General features: G+C 37.1%; 1 protein-coding gene across 2 annotated transcripts in view; it reads left to right on the top strand.

Annotated features, from left to right (window-relative positions):
- LOC137387014 (cullin-2-like) overlaps positions 1-12,980 on the top strand; it is a 30,624-nt gene extending 17,644 nt beyond the window's left edge. For both annotated transcript variants that reach the window (XM_068073295.1, XM_068073303.1), the window contains exons 9-17: positions 2,893-3,063; positions 4,295-4,423; positions 5,843-5,929; positions 6,643-6,789; positions 7,754-7,831; positions 8,682-8,748; positions 9,289-9,479; positions 10,431-10,637; positions 12,475-12,980. In XM_068073295.1, the coding sequence (XP_067929396.1) occupies positions 2,893-3,063; positions 4,295-4,423; positions 5,843-5,929; positions 6,643-6,789; positions 7,754-7,831; positions 8,682-8,748; positions 9,289-9,479; positions 10,431-10,637; positions 12,475-12,606 (1,209 nt within the window). In that variant the 3' untranslated portion in view covers positions 12,607-12,980. The remainder of the gene's footprint in view (positions 1-2,892; positions 3,064-4,294; positions 4,424-5,842; positions 5,930-6,642; positions 6,790-7,753; positions 7,832-8,681; positions 8,749-9,288; positions 9,480-10,430; positions 10,638-12,474) is intronic.
- The last annotated feature ends 2,495 nt before the right edge of the window (positions 12,981-15,475 follow it).

Here is a 15,475-nt window from a genome sequence, read left to right as displayed (position 1 = left end):
CCATTGAGCTTACATATACATATATTCTTACATATATGCTTACATATACATGGTCAGGTTTAAACAAATTTAATTTAAAAGTTATACAAAAAATTATTACCATAAGAATTACACCGTGCAATCCTCTGTACAAACAGGACATAATTCAAATGAGCTAAAACTTTTGAATATTACCACTCTGATGGATCTTTGTAGGACTCTTTCTTCAAAGGATGAAACTCACAAAAAACTATTCCTTTGAAGGGTCTAAACTATTCAGTTTTGTGCATTTTTATCTATTAATGTTTTATGAAGGGGCAACCTTCAAAGCGTCGAAACACAGTTCATCTCTCAAACATCTGGTACATTTAATGAATTGTGTGAGGTAGACTACTCCTTTCTGAGAAACGGCGAGCAGACAGACAACAGGTAGACTGGGGCCCACTCAGGTTAACCAACATGGAAGCACATTATTGAGTCTGCTGCCTTGCCACTATTATTATTATATCAGAGGAAATACCTAGAAGTCTATTGCTATGCTATGTATTGATAAATACTGGTAATTATGAAAAACTGTTAAACGTTGACTTGCAACAAAATTCACATCACAGTTATTTGGTATCAAAAGATTCACCATGTCTTACTTTGTTGTGTTGTAGGTGCAAAATATGTGGGAATGTGATTACAAGCTCTTAAAAGCTAAAATCGAACAGTTAATTGCAGCCACACGAGACCGCCGTAGTTTGGATTCTCTTTCCAAAACGGCTCAAATGGGACGTAGTTGTTACAAGATGGTTTCTGTTTACACTTGCATGCAACCTCATTCGTCGAAATATTTTCACAAATATACTTCACGCATTCAATAAAACCATGTCTATTGTTCTTATGCGTCTGTTTTATCGTCATTGTAATGCTGTCACTTTTAGCACTGATATCTTATAACTTACCGTAAAAATTCGTTTAATTTTTAAACCTTAGCTCGAAGGAGTACATAGCATTTTCTGATAATCATGACGAGCCAGTTGGTCACTTGTGATAATCGAAAAGTGCTGCAGAAATTATTTGTGAAGTATTGGGTCAAATGATCAGATTACGACTTGACGATTAGATCAAGCCGAAACAAAACTGTAAAGTAGCGAGCATCTATATTTGATACGGGGTCTTTGGTAAAACCTGAAGTCTTTGTCATAAACTAGTGATACGGTATGTTTTATATCGAGCTTTTTATTGGCGTGAGAACATCACGTGACAAGGCAATAACCAAATGACTACGTCAGAGAAATAAAGAGATTCCAATCTATGACCGCTTTTCGTTTTTAAGCTTTTAAGAGCTTGTAATCACATTTCCACATATTTGGCACCTACAACACAACAGAGTAAAGGTAAGGCCACACGTATCGTGTAATTTCAACTAATCTGGGAAATTCCATTCGTACAAAATTTCTGACCTGCCACACGGAGTTTCCCCACCACGGATTCGTACGAAACTAACTTTCAACTAGCCAATCAGAACGCGGTGATAAATTGAAGCCGATTCCGTTTCAATCATTTGCTTCAGTACAAACATGCGCAAAAGAAAACGACCTTCAACATTCAACTAACCTTTTCAACCGACCAATCAAACAACGATTCGTAGGAATTTCTGACGTTTCGTCCAATTCAGGATTCAGGATTCGTGCGCAACCAATGATGGACGAATTCGTCCAAATGTCAATTTGTTACGAATCGTTTCGTCCAAATTTCGCCGATTTCGTGAAAATTTTGTCTTGTGTGGCCCTACCTTAAGACATGGTGAATCTTTTGATACCAAATAACTGTAATGTGAATTTTGTTGCAAGTCAACCTTTAAACCATAACTGTCACGAACAACTTTTATCGTATTTACTAGGTAAATCAGACACGCTGATTCCGATTTTGTACTCAAAATAAAGATTAGTCCACTAACCTTCAAAGTCATTTAGGCTTTTTTAAAGCGTTTCAATATCCGTTTCGAAAACAACACAATCGGCATTACAAGCTCTGTCCATAAATATGTGACGAAATCAGCTTTTTCAGGAACGGAAGTTAGGAATGTTTAGTCCGATTTTGAATAATAGAATAGAGATGGGTGTCTTAAAACCCATTACATGTATTATCTAAATCCAGCCTGTAAAATAATTTCAGTTTTTTATGAAAGGTATATAAACTATTTAAAATTGCTCGTAGCTTGTTACATGACGATTAAATGGGCTGAACGCCGAGAAAAATAAGCTCAAAGAGCGCAGTTTTATCACAAGCTAGCGTTGTTATCGCGCTTTTTTAAATATGCAATGCTAAATAGCTTATCTACCTTTCAGAAAAGACTGATATTATTTTTAAGGCTGAATTTAGATATTAATGGATTTTAAAACACCCATCTCTATTATTCTAAATCGGTCTAAACATCCCCACGTAACTTCTGTTCCTAAAAAGCTAGGTTACGTCATGTATTTATGAGCGGCGCTTGTTATGCCAAGCGTGTTGTTTTCGAGACCGATATTAAAACGCTGGAAAAAAGCCTTCGTTACTCTGAAAGTTAGTGGACTAATCTTTATTTTGAGTACAAAATCGGAATCAGCGTGTTTGATTTACCTAGTAAATACGATGAAAGTTGTTCGTGACAGTTATGGTTTAAGTCTTTTTAAACCAACAGGTAAAACTAAGTGGCAGAAAGATTTTGCAACTTTTCAAAATTTCGAACTTGAGAGCTTTTATTGTGTTGAGGGAAGCGCATGTTGTTATATTAAAAAAATATAACATCTATAAATAAAACGTTTTTTTTTAGAGTATTTTTATAGCAACACTGTGAAGCGGTAATTTTACAAATACCGCTTGCTGTAGAAGGCACCTTGAGTTGAGAGATACTTCCTGTTCCATCTAGTATGTTTCTTGCAGGTTCATCAGCAATTCGTTGAGGCCATGCTCACATTACACCGGAAATACTCGCAGATGGTTCATGAAACTTTCATCAACGACCAACAGTTCATTGCTGTGCTAGACAAAGCGTGTTCAGCTGTTATCAATCACAAACCACCCGGCAGCAAGCACTGCCGATCACCCGAGTTGGTGAGTAAGGCGAATGGATATTAGAGGGAAAAGGCAGATTGGGAGCATATGGCATGTGCAATATAGTCATACCTCTACATACGAGCTTAATGCATTCCGAGACCGAGCTTGTATTCTCTCGTATCTCAAATCAATTTTTTCTTTGTAAAATAATTAAATACAAATTAATCTGTTCCCATCCTCTGAAAAACATACAAAGCACCTACAAACAACATATTACAATGGAAAAACAAGATTTTAATTGTCATAATTCACTACATGCTCTCACAAAGTAACAAATAGGGTACATATCTGATGGATATGATTAACAATAAATTGTAACATTATTATTTTTGGCACTGTATGGAGTTTTTACCTTTGCGACAGATAGTAGATGATAATGGCAGTGTGAGAGAGACTTGGCGACAACACATTTGGTACCCTACACTTTTGCGACACAACGCAGCATAATGTAAACTTTAAATTTAACTTAATCATCTTAGCTTTATATTCTCTCACTTAAATTCAGTGTTCATCCTATGCTAACTAAACTTGATTCTAATTTTACTTGAATTTTCACTATTTTACGTTTATTCTTTCTGCTTGGCCCTGTTTGACTTGGCCCGTTGGACTCACTTTGGTCTTGACCTTCAGCCGGCTTTTTTAAAACTTTTTCAAGCTGATCCAACAAAAATGATCGAGCGATGTTGTTTTTCTAAGAGGCCTTTCAAATACTCGGCCACTTAGCGACTGCATTGAGAGCTGTGTCCTGTGCCCGTATCTCAAAAAATTTGTCTCGTATCTCAAAGCAAAAATATGCTCACAATTTTTCTCGTATCTCAAACTTCTCGAACTGTTGAGGTTTGACTGTACCTGTATAAATAGAATCAGGGCCTATCTAAAAATTTCCATTACTTTTATGAGTTTGCCGAAATTTTCAATTCACTTACCGGCTAGAATTGAGGCTTCTCATTGACACGCAATAGCTTGTTGCATTGGCTATTAGAACAGTGTGAGCATGTGGATGTCATCACTAACTAATATAAACTGTAGCTGGGAATATACTTGGTGTAATACGTTGACTTGAAGGCTGTAATGCTTGCATTTTGTGTTTTTGTTTTTCTAGCAAAAGTAATCTTTTTTGTGCATTTGTTTGTTGTTAGCGCAGTATGCTAATATTACTCCGTCTTATCATATTCGTGTCAGCGAGCTCGTGTCAGCAAGCTGGAAGCTTTGTAATGATTTATTACAGTTGGTGAAATATTGTGACAGTTTGCTGCGAAAAGGTGTTAAAGCTCTTTCTGAGATGGAGATTGATGAACGACTCAACGCGAGCATCACAGTATTTAAATATCTTGCCGACAAAGATATCTACCAAGGGGTAAGTTTTTATGTTGCCTGATTCGTTGAAAGTCCATGAGAAGTTGACCATCTTTAGCTAAGATGTTCCTGTACAGTAAATTATTCTGAAATTACAAGCATTTGAGTTGGTCAGGTATATAAAAATGATGGTCAGGTATATCTAGGGGATGGTCAGCTATATCTAAGGGATGGTCAAGTATATCTAAGGGATGGTCAGGTATATTTAAGTGATGGTCAGGTATATTTAAGTAATGGTCAGGGATATTTAAGTGATGATCAGGTATATTTAAGTGATGGTCAGGTGTCTATGAAAGCAACAAAAAATGTAACCCAAGGTCAATCTAGGGCAATTAAAGTTTAACAGCTAGGCATATGAACGTTAGAGAAATTGCTGAGCATATAAGCACATGTAATTCCATAGCAAAATTTGCATGAGCATCTGTATCTCCATTTGAATCTGATTCAGTGCACCTTCTCCAATCAGATGAGAGTGTAAACAATGAGAGCATTAGGAGTATGCTCGATAGTGTAAATTAATACATTCAAGGAAATAACAGGTTTAAACAGACCATTACTGTGTCGGTCTGTTGACATCCAAAGGCCGGGACACAGGCGCTAAAATTCTAGACTGAAACAACGAGAGACAAATTCTTTACTAATCAGACAAGGTCATAAATGCTTCAAATATGTCTTTAGCCTTTATTACAATGTGTGTTTGATGTGTGTAATACAGCGTGTACCCTCATGATAGAATGACCGATGAATATAGCAGCAAAGATATTAAAAAATGCTGAGATATCCTCATCATCAGAGCTTAAAGGTTGGCTTGCAACAAAATTCACATTACAGTTATTTGATATCAAAAGATTCACCATGTCTTACTCTGTTGTGTTGTAGGTGCAAAATATGTGGAAATGTGATTACAAGCTCTTAAAAGCTAAAAAACAAACAGTTAATCGCAGCCACACGAGACCGCCGTAGTTTGGATTATCTTTCCAAAACGGCTCAAATGTGACGTAGTTGTGGTAGATAGTTTCTGTTTACAATTTCATGCAACCTTATTCGTCGAAATATTTTCACAAATATACTTCACGTATTCAATAAAACCATGTCTATTGTTTTTACGCATCTGTTAATCAATTCACGTGAGAACATCACGTGACAAGACAATAACCAAACTGTAATGACAACGTCAGAGAAAAAGAGATTCCAATCTACGGCGGCTTTTCGTTTTTGAGCTTTCAAGAGCTTGTAATCACATTTCCACATATTGGGCACCTACAACACAACAGAGTAAGACATGGTGAATCTTTTGATACCAAATAACTGTAATGTGAATTTTATTGCAAGTCAACCTTTAATAGAAGTGTTTCTCTCTAGCCAATGTGTCATCCATTTTTGATAGTGATCCTTTATTAATTATTCTGTGTACTTGTAGGTTTATCAAAGGATGCTGTGCAAACGGCTCATTTACAGACTGTCAGCATCTATGGATGCAGAGGAAGTAATGATCAACAGACTAAAAGTGGGTCGATATCAGTTGCTTCTGTATTTTTATACTGAAGTCTTATATGGTTTGTGTCAGCGTGCAATGGGAGTGCAGTAGTTTGTTTTTATAGATATGTTCAAAATATACCAACCAAGATTTGATTCGATTTCATTGCATTCACAAAGGTTATGGAATTGTTATAAGAGAGTTTACTGTATGACTGCTAGACAATGCTGGCTCAACCTGTTGCTATAGCATTAGTTACAGCAGTGAAAGTATTGTTTAAGCATTCTAACAATCACCCAGCATTACCTTTATTATTTACTTGACTGATGATTAAAGCATCCGTTAAACTCGCTATGTTTACTGTAACTACCATCATGCATGAAGGATCGATTAACTGTTGCGGAGTAAACAAACAAGTAAAGCTAAAATGACCCTTGACCCGAAAATCTCTTCGAAAAAGCATTTCCTATTTATTCCGCATATGAAAGCTTTATCGTTATTTTGGGAATTTAAATCTCAGCAAATTGTTGTAAATCAAATTTGCGTCTTAATGTTGTAAAACTATGAATTTTGTATGAATGTTTATCCGGCATACCTTAGCTTCACCTCACGCCGCAACAATAATGAAATTATGAACATTTGAAAGTGTAGTGATTGGCATATCGTTATTATCTTCATATCATCAATAATGACCCAGCTGTCAGATTTTGTAGCGTTTGGGACTGATGGTTGGTATGTTGTAGCAAACGTGTGGCTATGAATTCACTAACAAGCTGCACAGGATGTTTACAGATATGAATATTAGCGCTGACTTGGGCGGCAAGTTCTTGGAACGATGCAAGGAGGATATGGCATCTCTTACTCATGGTTTCTCTATATTGGTGCTTCAGGTGCTGCTTATTTACTGTTCTCACCTTTAAAACACCTTTTTTCATGTAGGCCTACATGCAGGCGAGAAGAGTGGATTGAGTTTAAGTGTGCATATGGACATAATCTAAGTGATTCTCTATTATTGCATCAACAGGTGGCAAGGACTAGCAGCTTTGTGACTATAAATAGCCAATAATTTTGTGCATTTTTCAAAGCTTGCTAAGAGCTTCAAGCTCTGAAGTATTTCACTGAGTCCTGACGCTACAGAGAGTACGCTCTCAGATATTCATTTTAGTCTAGACCATTTAATTAGAGATGCGGAGTGAATACCATGAATATTAGGGATCAGTTTGAAGGCCTTTTGCTTTTTCCTTGTGACAAAGAATGGTGTTAGAGAGAATAAAGAGTCTCTAATTGGAGGTTTCATTCAGCTATTTGGAACATAACAAAAAATATCATTATAATATCATTATACTTTAAAATATTGTTGGAAAGTGTTTTTATTGTATGGAAGCAAATGAGAATTCAATATCGGAGTGTATACATGTATAGTTGTCTTGGCTTTTGCAAGATAGCAGATTAGATATGCTATTTCCGTGCTTTATTATTTGGCTCTAGTAGTAACATGTTATCTGGCTCTATTAGTAACATGTTATCTGGCTGTTGAAGTAACATGTTATCTGGCTCTAATAGCAACATGTTGTCTGGCTCTAATAGTAATATGTTATCTGGCTCTAGTAGTAACATGTTATCTGGCTCTAGTAGTAACATGTTATCTGGCTCTATTAGTAACATGTTATCTGGCTGCCGTAGTAACATGTTATCTGGCTCTAGTAGTAACACGTTATCTGGCTCTAGTAGTAACACGTTATCTGGCTCTATTAGTAACATGTTATCTGGCTGTCGTAGTAACATGTTATCTGGCTCTGGTAGTAACACATTATCTGGCTTTATTAGTAACATGTTTCACAATGTAAATTGTAGGCTGGCTCTTGGCCAATATCTTCCCAGAAAATTCCACAGTTTCAACTTCCTTCAGAACTGGAGCGAAGTGTGCAATTAGTAAGTAAGCAGATTCCAATCCTTAAGTAATAATAGATGTGCTTCCTATCTACTAGTAGTTATAGATGTCTTTCTATCTACTAGTAGTTATAGATGTCTTCCTATCTATTAGTAGTTATAGATGTCTTTCTATCTACTAGTAGTTATAGATGTCTTTCTATCTACTAGTAATTATAGATGTCTTTCTATCTACTAGTTGTTATAGATGTCTTTCTCTTTACTAGTAGTTATAGATGTCGTTCTATCTACTAGTACTTATAGATGTCTTTTTATCTACTAGTAGTTATAGATGCCTTTCTATCTACTAGTACTTATAGATGCCTTTCTCTTTACTAGTAGTTATAGATGTCTTTCTCTTTTCTAGTAGTTATGGATGTCTTTCTATCTACTAGTAGTTATAGATGTCTTTTTATCTACTAGAAGTTATAGATGTCTTCCTATCTACTAGTAGTTATAGATGTATTTCTATCCACTAGTAGTCATAGGTGTCTTTCTATCTACTAGTAGTTATAGATATCTTTCTATCCACTAGTAGTTATAGATGTCTTTCTATCTACTATTAGTTATAGATGTCTTTTTATCTACTAGTAGTTATAGATGTCTTTTTTTTTACTAGTAGTTATCGATGTCTTTCTATCTACTAGTAGTTATAGACGTCTTTCTATCTTCTAGTAGTTATCGATGTCTTTCTATCTACTAGTAGTTATAGGTGGATTAATATCTACTAGTAGTTATAGATGGATTAATATCTACTAGTATGTACTCACTATATACATTATCACACAAACAATAATATTCTTCATTGCTTCATTGTACTGTCATTGCTCAATGCTCGCCCATCGATTTGTAGTTTGAAAAGTTTTATGAGACAAAGTTCAATGGCAGAAAGCTGTCTTGGGTACATGGATACTCTACCGGTAAGTTCAATTATGCTGTAGATGTCAATGTGTAGATGTCAATGTATTGAACAAGGTCTACTGTTGTAGTGAAGTAGGATTGCTGATCAATACCTAATCAGATGGTTTTATATGGCTAGAGGTATGCAAACGGAGTGTGCATTTTACTATTCTGTATTGGTTAGCAATGTTACAATAGCAGTTTTATTACCAAATGTTTGTACCAATTTACATAGTCTCGAATACCTATCTCGAAAGCCAAACTCAATGACTTTTCACTTCTCACTTTATAGGTTGGTTGTTGAGGCATTATATTTTGCGACAAGAAGTCCAATGTCTGATAGCTACCTCAAGGATAATTGAGTTACTTCTTGCCAACTTCTTAGTGCAGGCTGTTTTATCAAATTTATCTATTTAAATGTTTTTAAAATATACAGTGCCTCAATAACCTTGCTTCAAACATTCTGTCTGACTTTGTCTTTTTTGTGCATATCGAATATTACATTGTTGTACTACGACAATGTATTGAGTTATTATCAGTGGTGGACTTGCTCTCTGCAGGTGAATTAAAGCTTCAATATCTGCCCAAGGCCTACTCGGTTACACTCGGGCTCTACCAGATGTCCATTCTGCTACAGTACAATGACTGTCTACAATACACTGCTGACGAACTGAAGGAGCGGACAAAACTGGAGGAGAAGGACTGGAACAGGCATGTGCAGCCTTTAACCAATGACAAGATGATTATTTTGGTGAGTGAATTCTGCCGACTCCTCAATATGAGGATTACTCATTTTGTTGCCGCAAGTTTTGAAATTGAATGGCAATGCTTTTTGTTTTTCATCCGCTGTTTTTCATCAGCTTGCTTGGTGTTATCGCTGTGATCGCTATACCTCCGGCACTTCTGCTCATTTTTGTTATTTTTTATGCACATTTTTTTGTGCATTCACTCCATCAGAAGCAACATGTAGTCTTGAGAAATCTTTGTACAGTCCAACCTCTAAATACAAAATTAATTCGTTTAGATATCTATTTAGCGTGTCAGGGTTGTTATGAATTGGAGCACATATTCCTGATTACATTTTGGTTTGATTAATTTGTTCCACAACCCAAAACTATATAATTACGCATTGCATAAAAGCTTATCCGTTATATAAAATGTTGTAAAACAGCCATCGTATTCTAGTATAATTGTCACTCTTAATTGTTGAATGAAACTTGGTATGAGATTTTGTTTCACTTTATCTCATTTGATCTTGTCTATATTTAGACTGTATACACCTCGGTGTGAGCGACTGTATTTTGGTTGACATCAAAGTTGACATAAAGATAGTTTCACTGTTATAATAACTTCGCTTTTTGTTTGTGGTCTAGTCAGTACAGTCAGTACAGTCAGTACAGTCAGTACAGTCAGTACAGTCAGTACAGTCAGTACAGTCAGTACAGTCAGTACAGTCAGTACAGTCAATACAGTCAGTACAGTCAGTACAGCGTTTTCCTAGAATGGCAGCTACTCTAAAAATTTTCATTACCATTGCACGTTTTAGTTGCCCCATTTGTTTTTATATGACCGCCATCTATGCTGATAAACCTAATGATATTGGGCAACTTTCGAAAAGTTTCTAGTATAAGCTGTTATAAATATTTATCTTTGCGTATTTTCTTAAAACAGTGATATATGTATCAATGTCTTTTTATTAAAGGTTGATGGTTATTACGCGCTTAATATGTACTACACAAACAAGAGAACGAAGTTCAAGATAATGTCGGTAGCTGTGAAAGAAACGCAGCAGGAGACAGAGAGGGTTCGCACTAGCACTGATGAGGACAGGAAGTGGCAAATACAGGCAGCCATTGTTAGGATTATGAAGTCTCGTAAACTCTTTAGACACAACTTATTAATCGAAGAGGTAAGCTAGTTAAAGCTCACGAGAAAGCCTGATAAAACTGCAGTTTTTAAACGAAGCTTGTAAAATTATAGGTAACTTCCATCAGTATTGGTTTTGTCCCCACCTCTGAGTAGACATGTAGGGAAGGTGGTTGATCTTTTTTTATTTAGGCTGCTAATTTTTTTTAATATTGAGGGGCGTAGTATCATCACCCTCACAACAAGAACTGGTGAAAAGTTATCATCCTAAAATACCTCTTCTTTTTGTACTTGTCCAAACTGACTTAACTCACATTTAAAAACTTTTCTCTAATTATCTGTTCTCTATTATCTACTAGTATCCCCATGTTCTCTATTATCTGCTAGTATCCCCATGTTCTCTATTATCTACTAGTATCCCCATGTTCTCCATTATCTACTAGTATCCCCATGTTCTCTATTATCTACTAGTATCCCCATGTTTTCCCATATTAATGTCTTTTCTCTAATTATATGTTCTCTATTATCTACTAGTATCCCCATGTTTTCCCATATTAATGTCTTTTCTCTAATTATATGTTCTCTATTATCTACTAGTATCCCCATGTTTTCCCATATTAATGTCTTTTCTCTAATTATATGTTCTCTATTATCTACTAGTATCCCCATGTTTTCCCATATTAATGTCTTTTTTTGTGATTAATTTTCATGAGGTATTGTTTTCAGTTTTTAACTAGCCTATACAATATTTGAGGAGTCTGAGTCGTTTAACTACCGCAACCTGGTTGGATAGTTCCTGGCTGCCCTAACCACTATATCTACCATTTTAAATATAAAGAAGTTTTTTCATGCATGCAATCACTCGAATCACATAGCATGTTATCGCTTTAATAATATTCTTTCTCTCACATTAATTTGTGTCTTGTTTTATGGTTTCCTTTTCATTTTACTGATTTCCAGCGAAGGGATTAAGTCCTGATGCTACCTAGTTTTTTTTTACAGAAAGTTTGTTAATAGTACTAACTCCCGGTATTTGCATTTGCTGTGTTCATCATTTGAGTGAGTTTTGATTTTTGATTGGGGTTTCTCAGTTTAATCTTCTCTTAAGTTTGGCTGCTTTAGTTTTTTTGATTTGTCAGCAAGCCCACAACACAGAAAATATCTTCATATCACTTTTAGTATGATGCCAAGTCAGCGTGTTCAAGAGTGTGGATTTAATTAGTTTTCATTTATTATTTCTACAATTGTTATTGTCATTAATATTGTTATGTCATTTATATTGTTATGCAGTTTTAGTACAGATAGCACGGTAAAATACATTACTAGGCTGTAATGTTGACCAAGTTTTGTTATAATACAATCCTATTACGTGGTATATTAAAAACAGTTCAAAAAAGCCTCTCACATAACAAACATGATTTTTCTCTTAAAAGTTAAGTAGAATGGAGTACTAAATCGGTTATGCGCTGTCATTAGTAAAGGTCAAGGTGATGTTTGTAACTTGTCAGTATTTTGGATTAACCTTACACTCATCTAGAATGCTGACAATCGCGCAACTAACAAATTAACTTTGGTAGCGATATCTTTCCACTATTACTCTATATTAATAGCGATGAAGGGTGACAAGATGAATCGAGCAATCTTCAATTGGCTGCATCACAGTGTTATATTCTGACCAATTACTGAAGCTCGTGTACTATTGGCTCTTGATGTCTCTTATTTTGTAAATAGATAATGCTCCTCGCAAGTGTGCCAGTTTTGCATATTAATTGGTTGGCATGAGCGGTTTGTCATTGACCTCAAGTCTGGTTAGTGTGATAAAGTTAACACTAGCTAGTGTGCCAGCTGTATTGTCATGCATTCTGTTTTAATCTTTACAGGTGATCAAGCAACTCTCCAGCAGATTTAACCCAAGTGTCAGCCTCATAAAGAAGTCCATTGAAGCGTTAATAGAAAAACAGTACATGGAACGGACTCCTGATAGTAAAGACGAATACAGTTACATCGCATAGTAACCGAAGGAGTGTATGTTTGTTTCCCAAATGGACGCAAAGACTGTCAAACTCACTTCTGAACTTTTCTCGTAGACTATGCCTAATACCAGAACGCCATCAACCTGTACTACTACTGTTCTCCTGTATTCATTACTGTCACACATAGCTAGTAGAGAAACCTTTGTATGCAGCTGTACATCTCTATTCATTACATAGCAGGTCAAGATGTTTTAGTGTCTTCTTAGTTACTTTTCAAAAAAGTTTGTCAAAATGCATTACTTTGTACTATTTGTACCTACGTGGATGCTATGTGATTATGCATTAACAGTATGTGTTAATTGTTGAATATGAACACTTTCTGCATCTTTAAAATATATTTCTTTATTATTGTACATGTGCAAGAGTATTTAATAAATAACCTGTTCAACTGTTATTAAATAGTACCAATATCATGTCTCGTAGTGGCATATAGTGTAAGATTAGTTTGAGTAAATAACTCGCCTAAAGTTAACAAAATACTTCAGTTTGATTATTTATGCAATCGTTTAACACGAGGTTGGTCAGGTGTATTCCTCTTTGAACAGTTGAAATTTAATTTGGTATATTGCGTATCTATGTATATATATTTCTTAAAGTTTGTGCATTTATCCATCGTCGTATATGTCTATATATAGCTATTAAAATCTTGGAATAAAGAATCCATACCGCAAAAAGATTTGACCTCAGACCCTCCCATTCACCAGTCCGACGCCTTACCAATTCAGCCACACAAGCTTGATAGTGTCACTAGGCCATATATGTCGCTAAATGGGAGCAAATACGCTACCGCTTTTCATTACAACAGCGTTACATAGAGGGGTAGCTCTTATTAGTAAGCTTACTCAAATATTCATTGGCATCATGCCAGGCTAATAGCAAGTGGCAGACAACTCTCATTACCTCTCATTGTTTATAAGCTGATTTTTAATACTCGGGTAGCACAGCTAGTCTTAATATATTGTAAAGGACTCTGCCCGGCCCTTTACTTTCCACAAAACCGATAAGTCAAACAAACACACCGAGTGTTAAGGCCATAAGATAGATATATATTTTGCATAAATATATAAATACATGTATTCAATGCTTGCACATTACAAAGAACAGCATGTAAGAGACTGCCAGCGATTTTTTACTCTTTTGGCTCATCTGGCCTCTATATACGTTTCTTCTTTTGTTTGGCTCTGCCTCCTTTACTCTTAGTTGGTCTTGCCTACATGACTTGGCTCCGATATATAAGTCATAATCTGACTGATTTAGCCGAGCCGAGTTCTTTGTACGTAACAGCTGGGATGGCCTTGCCGACTTGATTCAGGTAGCTGAGCTGACTATTACGCGATTGCTCAGCTTATAAGGCATGCCACTACTTCGTAGCCTTTCAACTAGAGCGCTCGGTGTTAGTGCCTGGCTGGATGCAACTACACACTCCTCCCCATTAGGGACTACGTCGTTCCTGATGACTCGTCGGCAGTGGAATAATCAGCCGGACCTAGGGTTGGTGTTGCCGACCTCATTATCTAGACTTCTCGCATCTTAGTCTGCTCCTGGTCGATCGGTGGAAGGCAAAGCGCCAACCGGGTGTGATTCGACATGAGTTTCTCCGTCTTTAGAATCAGAGTTGCTCAAGGAAGCAGCCTGGCCAAAATGGTCTCCTTTTGCGCCGTTGGGTGTCAGAATCAACACCCCGTCCACTCCCCATACTGGTCCAGTGGCTGAGTGAGCCAAGCTCGTCAGGGGTTATCTTGAATGGCTCCAGGAGTCTTTTTTGGGCTTGGCAGCCAAGCTGATGAAAGGTTCTAGGGCTGGGCTGGTTCTCCCGGAATATCATTTTTCTGTTGCTCCTGTCTCATCTGGAGCTCCTGCTGTTTGGCTTCCGGTTCTTTGATGAAGGCAGGATTGGTAGAGGTATCTGCCCTTTGCTTTTGCCAGCTCCAACTCGGCATTACACACAACCTGTGTCCCCTGCTTTCTTGGCTCTTTTTATGTTGGGCCCTCTCCTAGATTCCATGATAGTGGGTGCTTTTCCAAGCTCTTCTGAACAAACATGAAATGGCTTCTGTTGGCTCTGGCTCTTTGAACCGTAAACTGGTCCTGTCGCTCTATCAAACAAGTGTGGTTCAGCTAAGCTTTTATGATCTGGAACAGCTCCACAAACTAGGCTTGTAGCTTGGGGCTGTTTCCTCGTCTTCTTATCTTATTTTGGAGCCAGACCAAGTTTCCTCATGCATACAGTAGAGGCTCCTTTTAGTCTTTCTGCTGGATGGCCATCTGCTCCTCATGGAGGATAGCGTGCACCCCCTCAGCATCTCAGCATTCATGCGAGAGTTGAGTCTCGGTCAGTAGTGTGCTGAACTCCAGTTGATCAGGTAGCTGCAACTTCCGTCCGAGTATTAGCAGGTTAGCCGTCTCTCCAGTTGCTGTGTGCGATGTACCTCAATACGCTCTTATCAGCTGAGGGAGCAACCTGTCCCTCTTCTCCTGACCTCAAATCAGCAGTAATGCTCGCAAAGAATCGCCCAGCTGTCTGTTGTTTCGTTCAACAACACCACTGGCTTGGAGGTGGGAGGATGTGGTGGGAGTTTTTTTCGCCCGCCAGAGCCAACACAGATAAGTCAATAGTTGACTCTCAAACTTTGCCTCTTTTCAATGTATATCTGCTCTGGTGAACCCATGTAGCAAAACACCCATTCATCCAATGCCCTCGCCACCACCGTAGCCATGGCCTCCGCAAGGGCTAAGGCATTCTGCCACTTCACAAATTGGTCTGTGAGTACCACAATCCACTTGTTTTCTCTTGGAGTTTCCGGCATCGACTCCACCAGGTACACGGCTACCATTCACCAGGAACAGA

The sequence above is a fragment of the Watersipora subatra genome, chromosome 1, assembly GCF_963576615.1.
Source record: "Watersipora subatra chromosome 1, tzWatSuba1.1, whole genome shotgun sequence".
NCBI lineage: Eukaryota > Metazoa > Bryozoa > Gymnolaemata > Cheilostomatida > Watersiporidae > Watersipora > Watersipora subatra.
The sequence above is the reverse complement of the archived record's forward strand: the minus strand, read 5'-3'. Positions and strand labels throughout refer to the sequence as shown.